Below are 16,671 nucleotides of genomic sequence, written 5' to 3'. Positions count from 1 at the left end.
AACAAACACTTCATGTGTGCAATCCAAAGTTGTTAAATATGGGTGTCTTACCCCCATAGTATTCCAGAGAGTAAGTCATCTGTGTACCAAGTTTGGTTGAAATTGCTTGAGGCATTCCAAAGTTATGTTAGAGCACACACAAAGACACACACACAGCTCTCTCTCTCTCTCTCTCTCATACATACATACATACATACATACATACATACATACATATATGGAGAGAGAGAGAGAGAGAGAGAGAGAGAGAGAGAGAGAGAGAGAGAGAGAGAGAGATATTAAACTTAAGAAAAAAGCATATATTTATTGCTAAAACAGTCTCTGTATTTATCTGGAAAATACAGCCTATATTTTTATTTTGCCCTTTTCTTATTTTATCAAGGAGCTTTGAAGCAAAGTCTAAATACAGAACAGTCTCGAAAAAGAGACTTGTAGCATTTCTCTAAGCCACTCACCTGATGCTGTGTTTTAGCTTGAACCTTCAAAACAACCCTTTTACTTGTTCTGTATCAGGGTCCAGGTCAATATCATAAAAGCAAGGCCTTGTGGGCAATCCAGGCATAGTGGTCATCTAAGGGATCAAAGAACCAGGAGTTACACTTCAACAATTGTATCCTGGAAACCTCCCTACACATAGATAGGATGCAGTAGAAGACCACAATGTTCTTCATGGCCTATAGATAGAACTAACCCAGGTCTACTCCAGTTCCTTTTAGCAATAGCAATAGCAGTTAAACTTATACACTGCTTCATAGGGCTTTCAGCCCTCTCTAAGCGGTTTACAGAGTCAGCATATCGCCCCCAAAGTCTGGGTCCTCATTTCACCCATCTCGGAAGGATGGAAGGCTGAGTCAACCTTGAGCCGGTGAGATTAGAACCGCTGAACTGCAGATAACAGTCAGCTGAAGTGGCCTGCAGTACTGCACCCTAACCACTGCGCCACCTTGGCTGTTTTGCTAAACCAAATTCCGTGAACAATTGCAAAGAATTTCTGGGAAGGGAAATAAAAGGCTATAATATCCCAAACTTTATGGGACTAAGCTTATAAAAATGTTCTGTGTTCTAAGAGATATAAGGCAAAGGAATGCATATGGAATGTAAATTGTTAACTACAGTGGATTGAAAGCAGAAACTTTATAAATACCATACTTTATGTATGTGTAGTTTGCATCTGACAGAAATCTGTTATGACCAGCTTATTTATTTTTATTTTTAGGACCCATTTAGTAGTAAAAACATTTCCAAAATTATGGTTGCTATCGATTACAGAAATAATTTGACATGAATCATATTGCTGCAATACACTGAATAATTAATTGAAAATAATTTTAGTCTGGATATTACAAAGGTTGGGCAGATATTTTTGTAGCCAATAAAGATGGAACGTAAGTGAAGTATCTGATTTCATACTTTTTCAGGGTATAAATTCTAAATATGTTTCTAAATAGGCAATCCTCAATTAACAATGTAACCAATTTCATTGTATTTATTTTCTACAATGACAATAAAGCAGGAGTGAAATTCAGCAGCAGAAATTTTAAGTAGTTCGGAGAACCCGCAAATACCACCTCTTGCTGGCCCCAGAGTAGGGTGGGAATGGAGATTTTGCAGTATCCTTCCCCTGCCACACCAACTAAGCCATGCCCACAGAACAGGTAGTAAAAAAAATTGAATTTCACCACTGCAATAAAGGCTATACTAATTGGTAACAACATTCGGTGACCATTTGAAGTGACAACAGGACTGAAAGAATGGTATTTATGATTGCTCCCCAAAGTTATGGCCTTTGTAATGGTTCCACCACAAATCCGCGGCAGACTAAAGCACGCTCGACGAAAGCGCGTACGTGACGTCATCACAGCGCAACGAAAACGGCACGCTGTGAGCGGTAAATTTAAAATTAACACGAAAACCTTACCCTAACCCCCCCCCAAACCTAACCCTAACCCTAACCCTTAACCTAACCCTAAACCTAACCCTAACGCTAACCCTTAACCTAACCCTAAACCTAACCCTAATGCTTAACGTAACCCTAAACCTAACCCTAACCCTAACCCTTAACCTAACCCTAACCCTAAACCTAACCCTTACCTTTATGTGAATCGGCTTGCTTTAATTTAATTTTAATTTTAATTTAATTTATTTTTAATTTTATTTGTCGCGCTGCTGATGACGTCACGTACGCGCTTTGATCGGGCGCGCTTTAGTGGACCGCGGTTTTGACGGGTCACGCTTTGTAACACCCCATGGTCATGGTATCAAAATTTGGATACTTGAGAACCAGCCCAGGCTGCAGCATGTGCTTCAACTCCCCCCATCTGCCTGTCTCCCCACCCCATCTCTGCCTTTTGGCCACCCTACACTCTGTGACAAGGCAGTGGATTCTTATCTGCTGAAGAGAGCTTGCCCGGCCTGACTAGGGAAGAAGCAGTAGGATGAAGCCAGCAGATTGAACAGGGCAGGAGACACATGAGGTCCTCATCTAATGACACTGTCCTTGCCTAGTGTCTATAGGAACTACTGCTGCTAAGTAGTGCATGACCTTTTGCCTAACAACATCTTCACTTAGCAATGGATATAAGGTGGTTAGGCGAAGACTACTATAGATATTATTCTACAGGCTGAGGAGAGTGTTTGAACTATTTCCACCAATCTACAGGACAAATGTCCCTCTTTCCAAAGAGTGAAAGAAAGATACAGTAAGTGTTTATTATAAACTCTAAGAAAAAAGATCACCATAATAAAATAATACATAAAACCCAAGGATTTGCGAAAGAAAAAATAAGATTCCCAGTTCTTTTCTCTCTCTGTTTCCTTTCCCAGTATTCTTGTATTTCCATGAATGCAGTAAACTGCTATTGACTAACAATTAAGGGAATCCTCAACAACTTCCAGTTTTCTCTCCTCAGAATTTTTCTTTTGATTCTTAATGAAGAAAGAAAACTTTACTTGCATGCTATTTTGAATATATTGCTTTATGTAAAGCTAAATACATACACAAATTATACAGAGCCCCATGCAGCTTACACTTAATGGTTCTTAAAAGAATTAGCTATAAACAGCTAATTAAAAGACAGAAATGCCCAGCATCCCTCTTGATGTAATTAAAATAAGCTGATTATATTCTATGACAAAACAAATGCCATGACAAAAGTTCATTGCAAATGTTCTTGGATCCTGGCAACCTGATCTGACAACAAATATGAAAACAAACATTCCAACAATAGGTAGGAACAACTAGGGTGCTTGAATTGACGGTATTGTTACAAAGCAGAACCAATTATAAGGTACTTTCTCTCCAAATCAAGCCTGCCCAAAATGTGACACAAGTAGACCATAGAGGAAAATTGCAATCATTAAATGAGCCAAGATACATTTTGCCAAGAAAATAACAATGCCGATCTCACTCTAATTAAACACAATGGCAAAAAATTCACAATTAGATCTCTGATTCTTAAACAAAATGTTATTTGTCATCATGAATTGCAATGCTAGGAAAAAGGCACAAATCCTTTCCCATGTATGACATTCTCTGAATTTGAATTCCTCTTCCAAGTGTTACGAAGTCTCTAGTGAAAATATCAGTTTGGGATATCCAATTTTGGTAAAGCACTTTGTGGAAATTCACATAAACATAACAGAGAAGTGACAGTTGAAGCAATCTCTGGAGGAAAAGATTGTAGGAAGAGCTAATAGAGCTAATATTTAGAAATATTTATGTCTTCCTGACAGGAAGACAAAAATCACAACAAAACATATTTAGTGACTCTTATTATCTGAAAAAAATATGAAAACAGAGGAAGGTTTGTGTCATTATTCATTACAATTTCCCAAACTGGAAACAGCTCATCCAATTAACATTCTCTACACACACACACACACACACACACACACACACACACACACACACACACACCTTCCTAAATTGCCTTATTCAGCAACTTGTAGATATAATTCTTTATTGGCCAAGTGTTTTTGGAATCACAAGGAATTTGTCTCTGGTGCATAAGCTCTCAGTCTTCATACAAACAAAGTGATAGGTCATAGATCATAAATCATAAGATACAACAAAAAATGATACATCAACATATACCAATAGGAGAAAGTAGTAGAAAGATGAGAGGTGAGAAAGATGAGAAGGATGAAAACATGGCAAGGATAATAGCAATAGAGCCATTTACATGGGTAAATTATCTTTAGGCACAAGACAGTGCTGTAGGAGTTAAGTGTTCAGCAGAATGATTGCATGGGGGAAGAAACTATCTTTGTGTCTAGTTGTTTGGGCAGGCAAAGCCCTATAGCAGTGTCTTGAGGGGAGAAGTTGAAGAAGTTATCTCAGGTGTGAAGTGTCTGTAGATATTTTTTTCAGTCCTTGTTCTGGTTCGTGCAGTATACAGGTCCTCAATGGAAGGCAGGCTGGTTGCTATTGTTTTTTTCTGCAGTCTTAACTATCTGTTGAATTCTGTAGCTGTCTTGTTTGGTTCCTGTTCCAAACCAGACAACTATAGAGGTACAAATGACAGACTCAATAATTATTCTGTAGAATTGTATCAGCAGATCCTTGGGCAATCTGAACTTTCTGAGTCTCCCTGAGTTCATTGCTATGCCTTTTTAATGATGGTTCTAATGTTAGTTGTTCATTTCAAGTCCTGGGAGATTATAGAAACCTGACGGTCTCTACTGAGATACTGTGTTGTATAATGTTGTAAGAGGTGGTTGAATAGGAGGGCTTCTCTTAAAATCTACTATAATTTCTACAGTTTTAAGAGGGTTCAGCTCCAGATTCTCCCAGCTGTACCACAGGGCCAGTTGTTCTACCTCCCATCTGTATGCAGACACGTCATCATCTCAAATGAGACCAATGATTGTTGTGTCATCTGTAAACTTCAGTTCAGATATAGGACATCACCTTCTGAAAAATGTAAAGGCAATAAAAATATTTTAAAAGCAGAAATTCAACAACTGGGGGGAGGGGTTATTTTAGAGGTCAGCTGATTTTTTATCTGTTCTGGATAGAGAAATGCTCTCCAAAAAGGAAGTGGTTCACAATATGTGGGTCTTTCTGGACTCACAATTCCTGATAGATCAAGAGTCTTTGATCAGAAGAATATTTGCTCAGCCTTGACTGGTCTATCAGTTATGGCCATTCCTATAACAAAGAGGCATTGGTTGACTTCTGTAATTTACCCTACCTGGATCTGCTGCTGAAGACCACACATAAACCACAGCTGATACTGAATGTGGTGGCCCATCTACTAAAGATAATGTCTCAGTACACCCACATAACATTTGCTTGTCTTTGTCTAAAATAAATATGTTTAAATCTGCAGAAACCAAATAACCTAACAGACCAGAACTGATGTCACAGTTACTCATAAACAATTTGCAACTTATTTCTTTTTAAATTAGCACAGAAAAGCAGAAGGCAACTGGATTTGTTTTTTCTTTGAAGACATTTCACTTCTCATCAAGAAGCTTCTTCAGCTGATAGGATAGTGGGGAATGGAAGGATTTATATTCCTTGCAGACAGCCGGTCATTTGCATCCTAAACTATTCAACTTTTAGGCTGAAAACAACCAGCTATCTGGAAGGAATGTAAATCCTTCCACTCCCCACTATCCTGTCAGAACAGAAGAAGCTTCTTGGATGAGAAATGAAACAACTTCAAAGAAAAAACAAGCAAGTCCAGTTGTCTCCTGAAAAAGCACCTTTGGGACAACCATGACCAGGATGACTGAGAATCTCTACAGACAGAAAAGCAGAATTAACCAGATACCAATGCTTGTGAAAGGTGCCCAGGTTATCCCATTGAACAATATCTCCAATGAGGAAAGGCTTTTTTGAGGTCTGGGAAAGATTGTACAAGAATGTAATACTTCTTTTATTAGATATTTTATTCATATTTGGCCTTAGGGCTGCAATAGATTTGATGTGATTTGATGCCTGGGGCAAGATGGAGTTAGCTTGGAGATCAATTAACATTCTAAATTTTGTAATAAGAACAAATTTGGGCAGCAACAGTCTTTTAAAAAATAAACCAAATAATTACATTTTGTTTCAAGGGCATAATTCCTGTATATCTATACATTCAGTATCTCAAAAAATGGTTTAGGAACACACTAAATCAAATTTAGAGATGAATGGATTAATGAAAATATATTGATTTATTATATATTTACATAAATATGAGAATTAAAATGTAATTACAATGTTAAATGTTTATGTTAATATGTCATTTTAAAAAGATATTAATCTATTGATAATTTGATTTTTAAAAATTAAAAGCAATGCTAATGTTAAACACACACATGAATTATTTTCCTATTAATACCCATAACTAGAAAAATATATTCATTTTACTTCCTCTTTATGTGCTGCTACTTGCTTATAGCATCTTGTGAATGATAAGGCTGCACATGGACAATTAAGACTGGCTCCTATTCAAATTAGGCAATCTTTCTTGAATACAAACAAGGACATTTTATTCTCTCAGAGAAGAAAATGTATCTGTTCTTCAAACAATATAATCAACAATTGAAATCAGGACAGTATTATGAATCTTAAATATTCAAAACAATATTATTAAAATATTATCTTCAATATGAGAACAACTTTCAAACTTCAAAAACAAAGTTCACCAACAAGGCACAAAATAATCAAGCCATTTCATAGACAGAAGTTATTCATTCCCAGTGTTAAGTATAGGAGCTTGAAACCAAGAACAAAATTCTGCATATTTACATTATGTTACAATATCTTCAAGTCTATCTTGATCAATATTTTTCTATTCTGCTACTCTAGGTCTTTCAGTTGTTTATATCCACAAGCTCGACAGTAAGTCTTCAGCTTATAATGGCAATTGGGCAGTGGTGAAATTCATTTTTTTTTACTACCGGTTCTGTGGGTGTGGCTTGGTGGGTGTGGCACAGGAAGGATACTGTAAAATCCCCATTCCCTCCCCACTCCTAGGGGAAGTATATTGCAAATTCTCCATTCCCACCCCCCTCTGGGGCCAGCCAGAGGTGGCATTTTCCGGGTCTCCGAACTACTCAAAATTTCTGCTACCGGTTCTTCAGTACCTGTCAGAACCTGCTGGATTTCACCCCTGCAATTGGGACCAGAATTATTACTGCTAAGTGATGTAGTTGGAAAGCATGACATCACTTGACTGTGTTGCTTAGTGACGGCAATACCATCAGTCCTGGTTGCCCTCATTAAGCAAGGTCTATCTGGGTTGTTAAGCACATAGTCACCTGACCCTGATTTATCAGTTCCTGGTGGTTTACCCATTACCTTTGCTTGTGGGAAATCAGCAGGGATTGTCAGAAATCAGAATCACATGATTGCAGGGATGCTGTGATGCCAGAACTTTGAGGACTAGTAGTAAACGCCATTCATTCAGCAGCATTGAAAATGGTTGCTGGTCGCAACCTAACCTAACCTGTACCCAGAATTTTTCCAGTGTTGGAAGTGCAGGGTAGCCAAGCTTTCTCCTTTCCTTTCATAACATCCAGCAACATACATACATTCATATCATATGGCTGCCTATCTACAATGATGACTCTGGTCAGCATAGAAAGATTAAAACCATACAAACAATGATCCATGATACCCAAGACAAATAATGAAGCTGAATTATGAAAACCACATCAGCAGCAGAGATTTCCTAATCTTCTGGCCCCAAAGCCTAGGGAAAATGGTTTTCAAAGCCTTGTGAAAACTAACTGGTTAACATTTCCAGCATTTAGAATAAAAGTTGATGGAGAGTCTCCTTCCCCCTAAAACTAGCAAAAAATTCCCACCTTCCCAATGAAAATATCAGGTTTCATGGAAGGCTCTTGCTTGATCCAAGCCACTCTTCACGTATTACTAGAGTGTTTTACAGCAGGATTGTCAAACTCATGGCCCGCAGCCCAGATGAGTCATGCACTGGCCACACCCAGTTTAACAAAAGGGAAAAAAGTCACAATATGTCACATGACGATGTGATTTTGACACCCCCATTTTACAGGAATACTGCAATTAATTCAACATCACTTGAAAAATACCGTATTTTTCGGAGTATAAGACACACCCTTTTCCCTCAAAAAAGAGGCTGGAAATCTAGGTGCATCTTATACATCGAATACAGCATTTTTTGCCTCCTGAAGCCCCGCCCCTTCACCAAAATGGCTGTCCATAGCTTGTAGGAGGCTTTCAGAGAACTCCTGGGGGCTGGGGAGGACATAAATGAGCAAAGAACTGCCCTTTTTTGCTCAATTTTAACCCACCCCCACCCCCAAGAGCACTCTATAAACCTCCATAAGGCTATGCATGCAATTTTCTTGAAAAAAAAATGGGCCATTTTGGGGAGGTTTGCAGAGTGCAAAAACTCCCCCCCCCTTTTGGAAAGCTCTTTAGTTAAAGTGATTGATCAAATGCTGTGCCAGCAGAAACAAAGTCTTAGGTGCTGGATTGTCAGCAATTTCCTACTCCAGCACATGGATAAAATACACCTGGAAACATCTACCTGCCTATTCTCTTTACCTACCTACCTACCTACCTACCTACCTACCTACCTACCTACCTACCTACCTACCTACCTACCTACTGTATTTCTCTCTCTTTCTCTCTCTCTATCCCTCTATCTACCTACCTACACTCTATCTCTCTCCCTAACTACCTACTGTATTTCGCTCTCTCTCTCCCCATCTACCTATGTACCTACGTACTCTCTCTCTTTCCCTACCTACCAACCTACCTATTCTCTTTCTTTTCCTGCCGACTGTATTTCTCTCTCCCTACCTATCTACTGTATCTGTATCTGTATCTGTATCTCTCTCTCTCTCTCTCTCTCTCTCTCCCTCTATCTACCTACCTACTTTTTTTACATTTGCCTCTTCAAAACCTTGGTGCGTCTTATACTCCGGTGCGTTTTATACTCCGAAAAATACGGTAGATCACCAAATGGCAGTTTGTACAAGAGTTAACTTGAAACAGAAGAAGTTTATGTAGATCTAATATTCTGAATATGTGGCTTCTTAATACACAAAATTCCACATATATACATCTAAAATATTACAATAATATTGATATTTTTATGTTTGACAATATATAGTTCTTAAGAAGTGTAAAACAAAACTGAAGATTACAATGAAAAGTTATTGTCCAACTAAGTTGGAGAAACTGAGTCATACTTAAATGCTTCTGTTACTTTTGCTGCATTCTTGGTTTTTTTTTAATGGAGAGACGCTTCTCTCCTATGCAGTTCAAAATTGGATAAATGAAAATTCTTAGATTTTGAATACAAAACATTTAATGTTATGAATGATATTATTCCCTAGAATAATTTTGTTCTAAATAAGTTGAAATTGTATCCTTGTTGCTTCATTTTAATTATCATTTCTAATTGCATATATACCAAGTCTATTCCTGATCTCTGAGATTAAGAAAATGTATTCATTTAGGAAGATCAAAGCCGTACAATCAAATCTAAAATGTGACTGAATTTTCTTTTATTAATATGTTAATTTTTACTGAAACATTTTGGCATCACTGTTCAGTCAGGGACATATATTGTTTAAAATTCCACCTCTTTTATTCCCTTTTCAAGTAAATCAAAGTTACTTCACCTGAGCAATTCTTAAACAACAGATAGTTCAATAATATATAGATTTCTGCAATATTTTTAAGTAAGGTGATACTACCGTGTTTTCCCAAAAATAAGACAGGGTCTTATTTTCTTTTGACCCCTGAAATAAGCACTTGTACTTAATTTTGGGGAGGTCTTATTATTTTTGAGGTGTAGGAGGCGGCGAGTGTGGTCACCTCATGGCTCCTGCTGTGTTGCAATATGTTTGGGGAGGGCTTATTTTTGGGGAGGGCTTATTTTAGCGCATGTATTCAAAAATCTGATTGGACTTATTATACGGGGAGGTCTTATTTTTGGAGAAACTGGGTATCAACGTATTAAAATATTTCCCCAATGAAGACATACATGAAATTTTGCAGCAAGTTCTAAAACTTTATTGTCTCTGCCTTGCTGGCAAATTTACAAAGTTCACAGCTATTCAGAAGTTTCAGTTATGCTCTATTTGCTTTGAGGTATATTTTGATTAGAAGAAATAAAACAGAAGAAAATGTTGTAAACAGTATGGGCTTATTGTCTTGCTAAAAGTCACAAGAATTAGAGTTGTGACTATTCAATTCTTGTCTTACCATTTTCCTCCAAACCAAATATTCTTAGAATATGGTTGCAAACTCAGGGATAACCAAAAACATTTTATGGCCTGAAGCGAACAGAAGATGGCATTTCCATCTACAAGGCATTGGACTAATTTAGAAGGTATCCAATCAAATGTGCCATACCTACCCATCAAATATAAGGAAGGGCCTGAAGTGGTAATAAGAATACTTTAGGAAATGATCACCTGAATTAAACTATGGGAAGCTACCTCCCCTAGAAGAATGAAATATTTTGAGAAATATTAAAAAGGCAGGATAAAATATTCCCCCTAAAGAAAAAGAAAAATCTTAAGGGAGACAGAACCTCAGAGCCCCAGCTCCCTCCCCCCACAAACAGATATTTTGTGCACATTGAAGACTGGCCAGCCTATCTACAAGACAAAAGACCTCCAGCTCCAGGGTGATGGGATTAAGACATTACCCTCCAGGACATAATAGGATTAACCAATCTAGCAGCAGAGTTTACCACATGGCACAACAAGCCCTTTCATTGCATCAGCCCAAACTTCAACCAATCTTAGCTCAGACAAACATGATCGTTACAGGGCCCTATGGGAGTCTGACAACAGCCAATAGAATACAGGAACAGGAAGCTCAAGTTCAAAGACTAAGAGAAGGTATAAAAGCCACCCGCTCTGAACTCCATGTGGTCACTGCCCAGAACCACCCAGGTGCTTCTGCTTCACCATTAAACCATCTTGCCAATCAGCCTCCAAGTTTCAGTGTCTTTTTCCCAGCTTGGGAACTGAACCAGATGGATATTTCTTCCATCAAAACACTTTACTTAATGGTAGCACTAACCAGGAGAAACGGCACCGCAGATTATTGTCAATCTAGAATCACTATAGAGTGGTTGCAAAAAATACTAATAACCAGTAGATGGTAGAAAATGTTGGACTTTATATATTTTTCTTATCATCTTCTGGCTTTTGGATTTTTGCAATTCTACCACATTTCCATGCTAATTGCACCACTGAGATTTGATGTCCTCTCCTGCATTTGCATTAATAGCATCCATCTGAATATTCCATCTTTTATGCACTTTCACTGCAGGAAGCATCTCCATTAATGGTCTGTCTTAAATTGTCCACTAATTTTGTCCACATTAAAAAAAAATCCTGGCATATGTATAAAAGCAAACCAACCTCTGGTTTTGATAGTTTCTACATGCTCTTGCAGTAAAATATTCCCTTAATTTGTCTTTGTTTCCATTAAATCCTTTCAATGTTTTATGACTAATAAAAGAGTAATGTATACCATGGCACATTTTATAACAACTTTGTATACGTTTAAGTCCTGCATAATTCAAATAGCATATTTTAAAGCATTTATTTAAATGCAAAAATATACAAAGCAGCCCAGGACAATGAAATGTTAATTCGTTTTAATTCTCCCTTCTTTTAATGAGGAAAATGCAGAGAATTTTCCTTTTGGGAATGACAGCATTTGGTTCTAACCTGATAAATATAGCTATGCAGAGTTTTTCATGGGAGGTGGTCATATATTTCCTTAGGTCAACATACAGTATATTTACCTCACCCTACTCAATAGATACTTTAGTTATAAGCTCCTGCACAATGGAGAGGAAGATTGAAAGTAAAGCATTTACTTAGGCAGCTATATAATGCATTCCTATACGGTGTTGGCAATCAGAGCTTTCTCCTAAAAATTGGTTAAATGAAAGGTAATAAAAATGAACTAACTTCAACTTTATCAAGAGCCTCCAGTGGAATGGAATATTCAGTAGAACACAGTAAAGCCGAGGTGATAAAATTGCTCTTAAATTCTTGGTATGATTTTACTGATAGCCCTTTTATATGCATTATGTATTAATTTTAGGTTATTGCACATTCACTGTGTGCTTTGCATTTTTGTGCTTTTATATGTGGAATTTAATATTTATAATTGTTAAAATTGTAAATTATCTGTCTGTATCTGTGGTAGTGTACATACCCACAAGATACTGCAGAGTCTAAACATGCCTCTGTTTCAGTAATTTTCTTCCAAGGCATTTGTTCTTAAACCCCATCTCATCCTTGCCATTCTCTTAAAAAGCTATTTTAGTTTCTTTCCCCCTAGCTTTTTAAAAGCATCATATCCAAAATTCGGCAAAATTCACTACTGCTATTTCAGGAGAATTAAAATCAACTAGCTAATTAAAATGTGATATTTAGTATATTTATGCATATGCTGTCAACATTCAATGAACTATGTGCTTCAAGCTAAAGGCTTTCACCACAAGCTAAATATCTTAACCTTAGATGTGTTATGCTCTTTCTCTGTCAATAGATACATTCCTTATTTTAGGTAATTTATTCCCTGAAATTATTCATTTCTAAAATAATCATGATTCTTTTTTCTGTTTTGCTTCCCTAAACAGATGAGCATGATAGCTCATGTGGTTAGGACACTGGGCTGAAAATCGGCAGGCTCCTGTTTGAGACCTGGTTGTTGCCATGTGGTGAGGGAGTTCCTGTCACTCACTCCAGAACCTGCCCACCTAGCAGTTCAAAAGCAGGTGACTATGAATAAATAGATGGCTTACCACTTTGGTGGGCATCTTAATGGGGACATGAAAGGAGCCCCCAACTAGGCATTCCCTGGGCAATGGTGATGTCACTGGTTTAACTTTTAACATGAAAGCACTACGGTGCTTCCGACATGGAAGTATTTGTATTTGTATTTTATTATTTGTATGCCGCCCTTCTCCGGGAGGACTCAGGGCGGCGAACAATTCAAGGAGGGGGGGAAGGGGAACATAAAAGACAAAATACAAATAATAAAAGTAGACAACAGTCGCACAACCATACATGTCGAGAGGGGAGGGAACTCATCACCCCCAGGCCTGCTGGCAAAGCCAGGTTTTGACGGCTTTTCGGAAGGCCTGGAGAGAGGTGAGGGTCTGAATCCCTGCGGGGAGTTCATTCCAGAGGGCCGGAGTTGCCACAGAGAAGGCCCTCCCCCGGGTAATAGCCAGGTGGCATTGGCTGGTAGATGGCACCCGGAGGAGGCCAACCCTGTGAGATCTAATGGGTCTGTGGGAGGTAATTGGCAGCAGACGGTCTCTCAAGTACCCAGATCCAATACCATGAAGGGCTTTATAAGTTACGACTAGCACCTTGAAGTGTATCCGGAGACTGATTGGTAACCAGTGCAGCTCGCGGAGGATAGGTGTAACGTGGGTGTACCGAGGTGCACCCACAATTGCTCGCGCGGCTGCATTCTGGACGAGTTGAAGTCTCCGAATACTCTTCAAGGGCTGCCCCATGTAGAGCGCATTGCAGTAGTCCAGTCTTGAGGTCACGAGGGCGTGAGTGACTGTTGCGAGCGCCTCCCGGTCCAGGTAGGGACGCAACTGGTGCACAAGGCGAACCTGGGCAAATGCCCCCCTGGTCACAGCCAACAAATGGTGTTCTAAAGTCAGCTGTGGATCCAGGAGGACCCCCAAGTTGCGAGCCCTGTCTGAGGGGCGTAGATTTTCACCCCCCAGCCTGAGTGATGGAATATTGACCAAGTTTTTGGGAGGGAAACACAACAGCCACTCGGTCTTGTCTGGATTGAGTACCAGCTTGTTAACCCCCATCCAGACCCTAACAGCCTCCAGGCACTGGCACATCATGTCAACCGCTTCACTGAGTTGGCACGGGGCGGACAGATACAACTGTGTATCGTCCGCATATTGATGGTGTTTTATCCCGTGCCGTCAAATGATCTCACCCAGTGGCTTCATGTAGATATTAAATAGCAGGGGGGACAGGACCGAACCCTGAGGAACCCCGTATTTCAGGGGCCTAGGGGTCGACCTCTCCTTCCCAACTAACACCGACTGCGACCTGTCTGAGAGGTAGGAGGAGAACCACCGAAAAACGGTGCCTCCCACCCCTTCTCGCAACCGTCGCAGAAGGATACCATGGTCGATGATATCGAAGGCCGCTGAGAGGTCAAGGAGCACTAGGATGGAGGAATGACCTCCATCCCTGGCTCTCCAGAGATCATCGGTCAGTGCGACCAAAGCGGTTTCCGTGTTGTAGCCAGGCCTGAAACCAGACTGAAAGGAGTCTAGATAATCGGCTTCATCCAAGGACCGCCGGAGTTGCGAGGCCACCACTTTCTCAACAACCTTCCCAATGAAGGGGAGGTTGGAGACTGGACGGTAGTTGTTCAAACTGGCTGGGTTCAGTGTAGTATAGCATTCCTAAACAGATTTTGCTGAAATCTAATTATTTTCTGAATAATTAGTTTACTTAGTTAATTAGTTATAATTAGTTTCTGAATAAGTTTAAATGCAGTTTCTGAGTTCTAATTATATAGCTGTCTTCATTTTCATAATAAAGTTAGTAAGTATGTCAAAAAACTAAGGGAAATACTCTACATTTCAATATACCTTTGATAAACAGACAATAATCAATAACTAACTAACATTGTTGAATGTATGCTGGAGTTTAAGAACAATTGGAGATCCCAAAGTGTTCCATTATTTTCTGTGTTATTATTCACGAACACATCTACTGTATATATCCAAATCTTTAAACAAAAAAACCCCAACAGATTTGTGAAGATGATGATGTTTCTATGTTCTGAACCTTTAAATAGACAATGTTCTTTATTACTAGAATGACCTAGGAAGATGCAAGTAAAATTTCTTTAGGTGCATTGGCTTTGAAGAGCAGAGGAAGAAATTAACGGAGTATGATACCATTAAGATATATTAGATCTATAAAGCTGTCTCTAAGATCCACTAATTACTAATGCAAGAAATGGATTAACATTCTAACCCACTATTTAAAATAAATCATTTATCGAGGTTGCAAAGAACTGTCCTAAATGTGTTTTTATTTTTCTAATAGATCAGCCAATGTAACATGGTAAGATATTGTTCATTGATAAGAATGAACAAATCAAAGATCCAAACTGCTAGAAAGTCAGTATTAATTTATTAATTGTATTAATTTATCACTAGAGCAATACAGATACTGTCCATTTTTTAAAATATGCTTTACATCAGGGGTTCCCAAAGTCTTCAGCTCATCAATCCTTTCATGAGTTTCAAATTGTTCATTGACCCCAGCATTTATTATATGAAAATGATTTATTAAATACTATTTTAACTAACAGCATTATTACTACTATTACTAGCATCAACCCCTTTGATAGTCCCATTAAGCCATGGGTGTTAATACTGATCACTTTCAGGAACCCTGTTTTATATCAAACCAATTCAAATGAGGGATTTCAAAGTACTCATACTGTTGTTCAGACATATATGAATAGTGTGTGAATCTTTTTAGTATTCCATGTAATTTTTAAGCCTTTAGATACATCTTCCTATCCTTTGAAAACTATTTTTCTTTTCTTTACAAGTTAAACAGCGGAGAAAGGTTTTTAACTCTCATTAACCTTTGGAAGGACATTCAAAGGCCATATGTAATTGATTTCAAGCAGCGGTAATTCTGATAGGTAATTGTAGACCCTGGACTAATGGCTTATTGGTGGTTATGTTTCAGAATGACCCTACATTATGATTCAAGTTCTGAAGAATCAAAGTAGAATTTGCTTTCTCTCCTATTCTTTGCTGTTTCCCGTTTTACAATTGCTTCTACATTCTGCATGCGTTTGGGGGGAAGTAATCTCTTTGCCAGATGTAATTAAATAAAGAAATTCTCTAAATATGTACAGTTTTGCATTAAAGCTCGCTAAAACGCTAGCACTATGGCTCCCATAGGGATAACTCAAAGTTTACTTATACTGTGTTAATGCTAATGACTTGTGTTTCTCATGAAGACAATTACACGGTTTAAAGGGAAAAGAATAAAATGAGCATCTATAACTCTACACGTGCTTAGACAACCATATCATGTATAATATGATATATACAGATATTCCTTGGCTAACAACAGTAACTGAGACTGCAGTTTTCATTGCTAAGGAATGCGGTAGTAAAACATGACATCACACAACTGCATTGTTTAGTGATGGCAATCTTGGCACTCTTTGTTGCCATTGTTAAGCAAGGATTGTGGTTGGAGAGGTGGCATGAGTACAGTGGGGCCAGGGTTGGTGCTGCCAGATAGGGTACTGTGAGAGCAATTTATTGGGACTAATTTGTGATATGACCTGCCATCTTCCCCATGAATTCTGCTTGTGGGAAGCCAACAGAGAGGGTTGAAAATGGTGACTACTTTATCACAGGATGTTATAATTGTCAGTGCAAGATGGTTGCCAGGCAGCCAGATCACAATCACATGAATGCATGGATGCTGAGATGGGCTGAATTTTATGGACCGGTCATAAATACCACTAGTTCAGCACTTTTGCAACTTCAAATGGCAGCTGAATGAGTGGTTGCTAATCCTGTATGATTTAAATAAAGAAACAATCAAACCAAACCAAAATGCTTTTACATGACATCCCTCTATCAACCACAGTAATATTTTAAAAAATAAGAA

General features: G+C 38.5%; 1 protein-coding gene across 2 annotated transcripts in view; it reads right to left on the bottom strand.

The window, feature by feature from the left end:
- Nucleotides 1-474: 474 nt before the first annotated feature.
- The window catches only part of MTHFD1L (methylenetetrahydrofolate dehydrogenase (NADP+ dependent) 1 like), a 144,266-nt gene continuing 128,069 nt past the window's right edge, over nt 475-16,671 (bottom strand). For both annotated transcript variants that reach the window (XM_032216815.1, XM_032216817.1), the window contains one exon: nt 475-571. In XM_032216815.1, the coding sequence (XP_032072706.1) occupies nt 482-571 (90 nt within the window). In that variant the 3' untranslated portion in view covers nt 475-481. The remainder of the gene's footprint in view (nt 572-16,671) is intronic.

This window comes from Thamnophis elegans, chromosome 4 (genome assembly GCF_009769535.1).
Source record: "Thamnophis elegans isolate rThaEle1 chromosome 4, rThaEle1.pri, whole genome shotgun sequence".
In the NCBI taxonomy this organism is placed as follows: Eukaryota; Metazoa; Chordata; class Lepidosauria; order Squamata; family Colubridae; genus Thamnophis; species Thamnophis elegans.
Note: the sequence above shows the minus strand (reverse complement) of the source record. Positions and strands in the feature narration are given on the sequence as shown.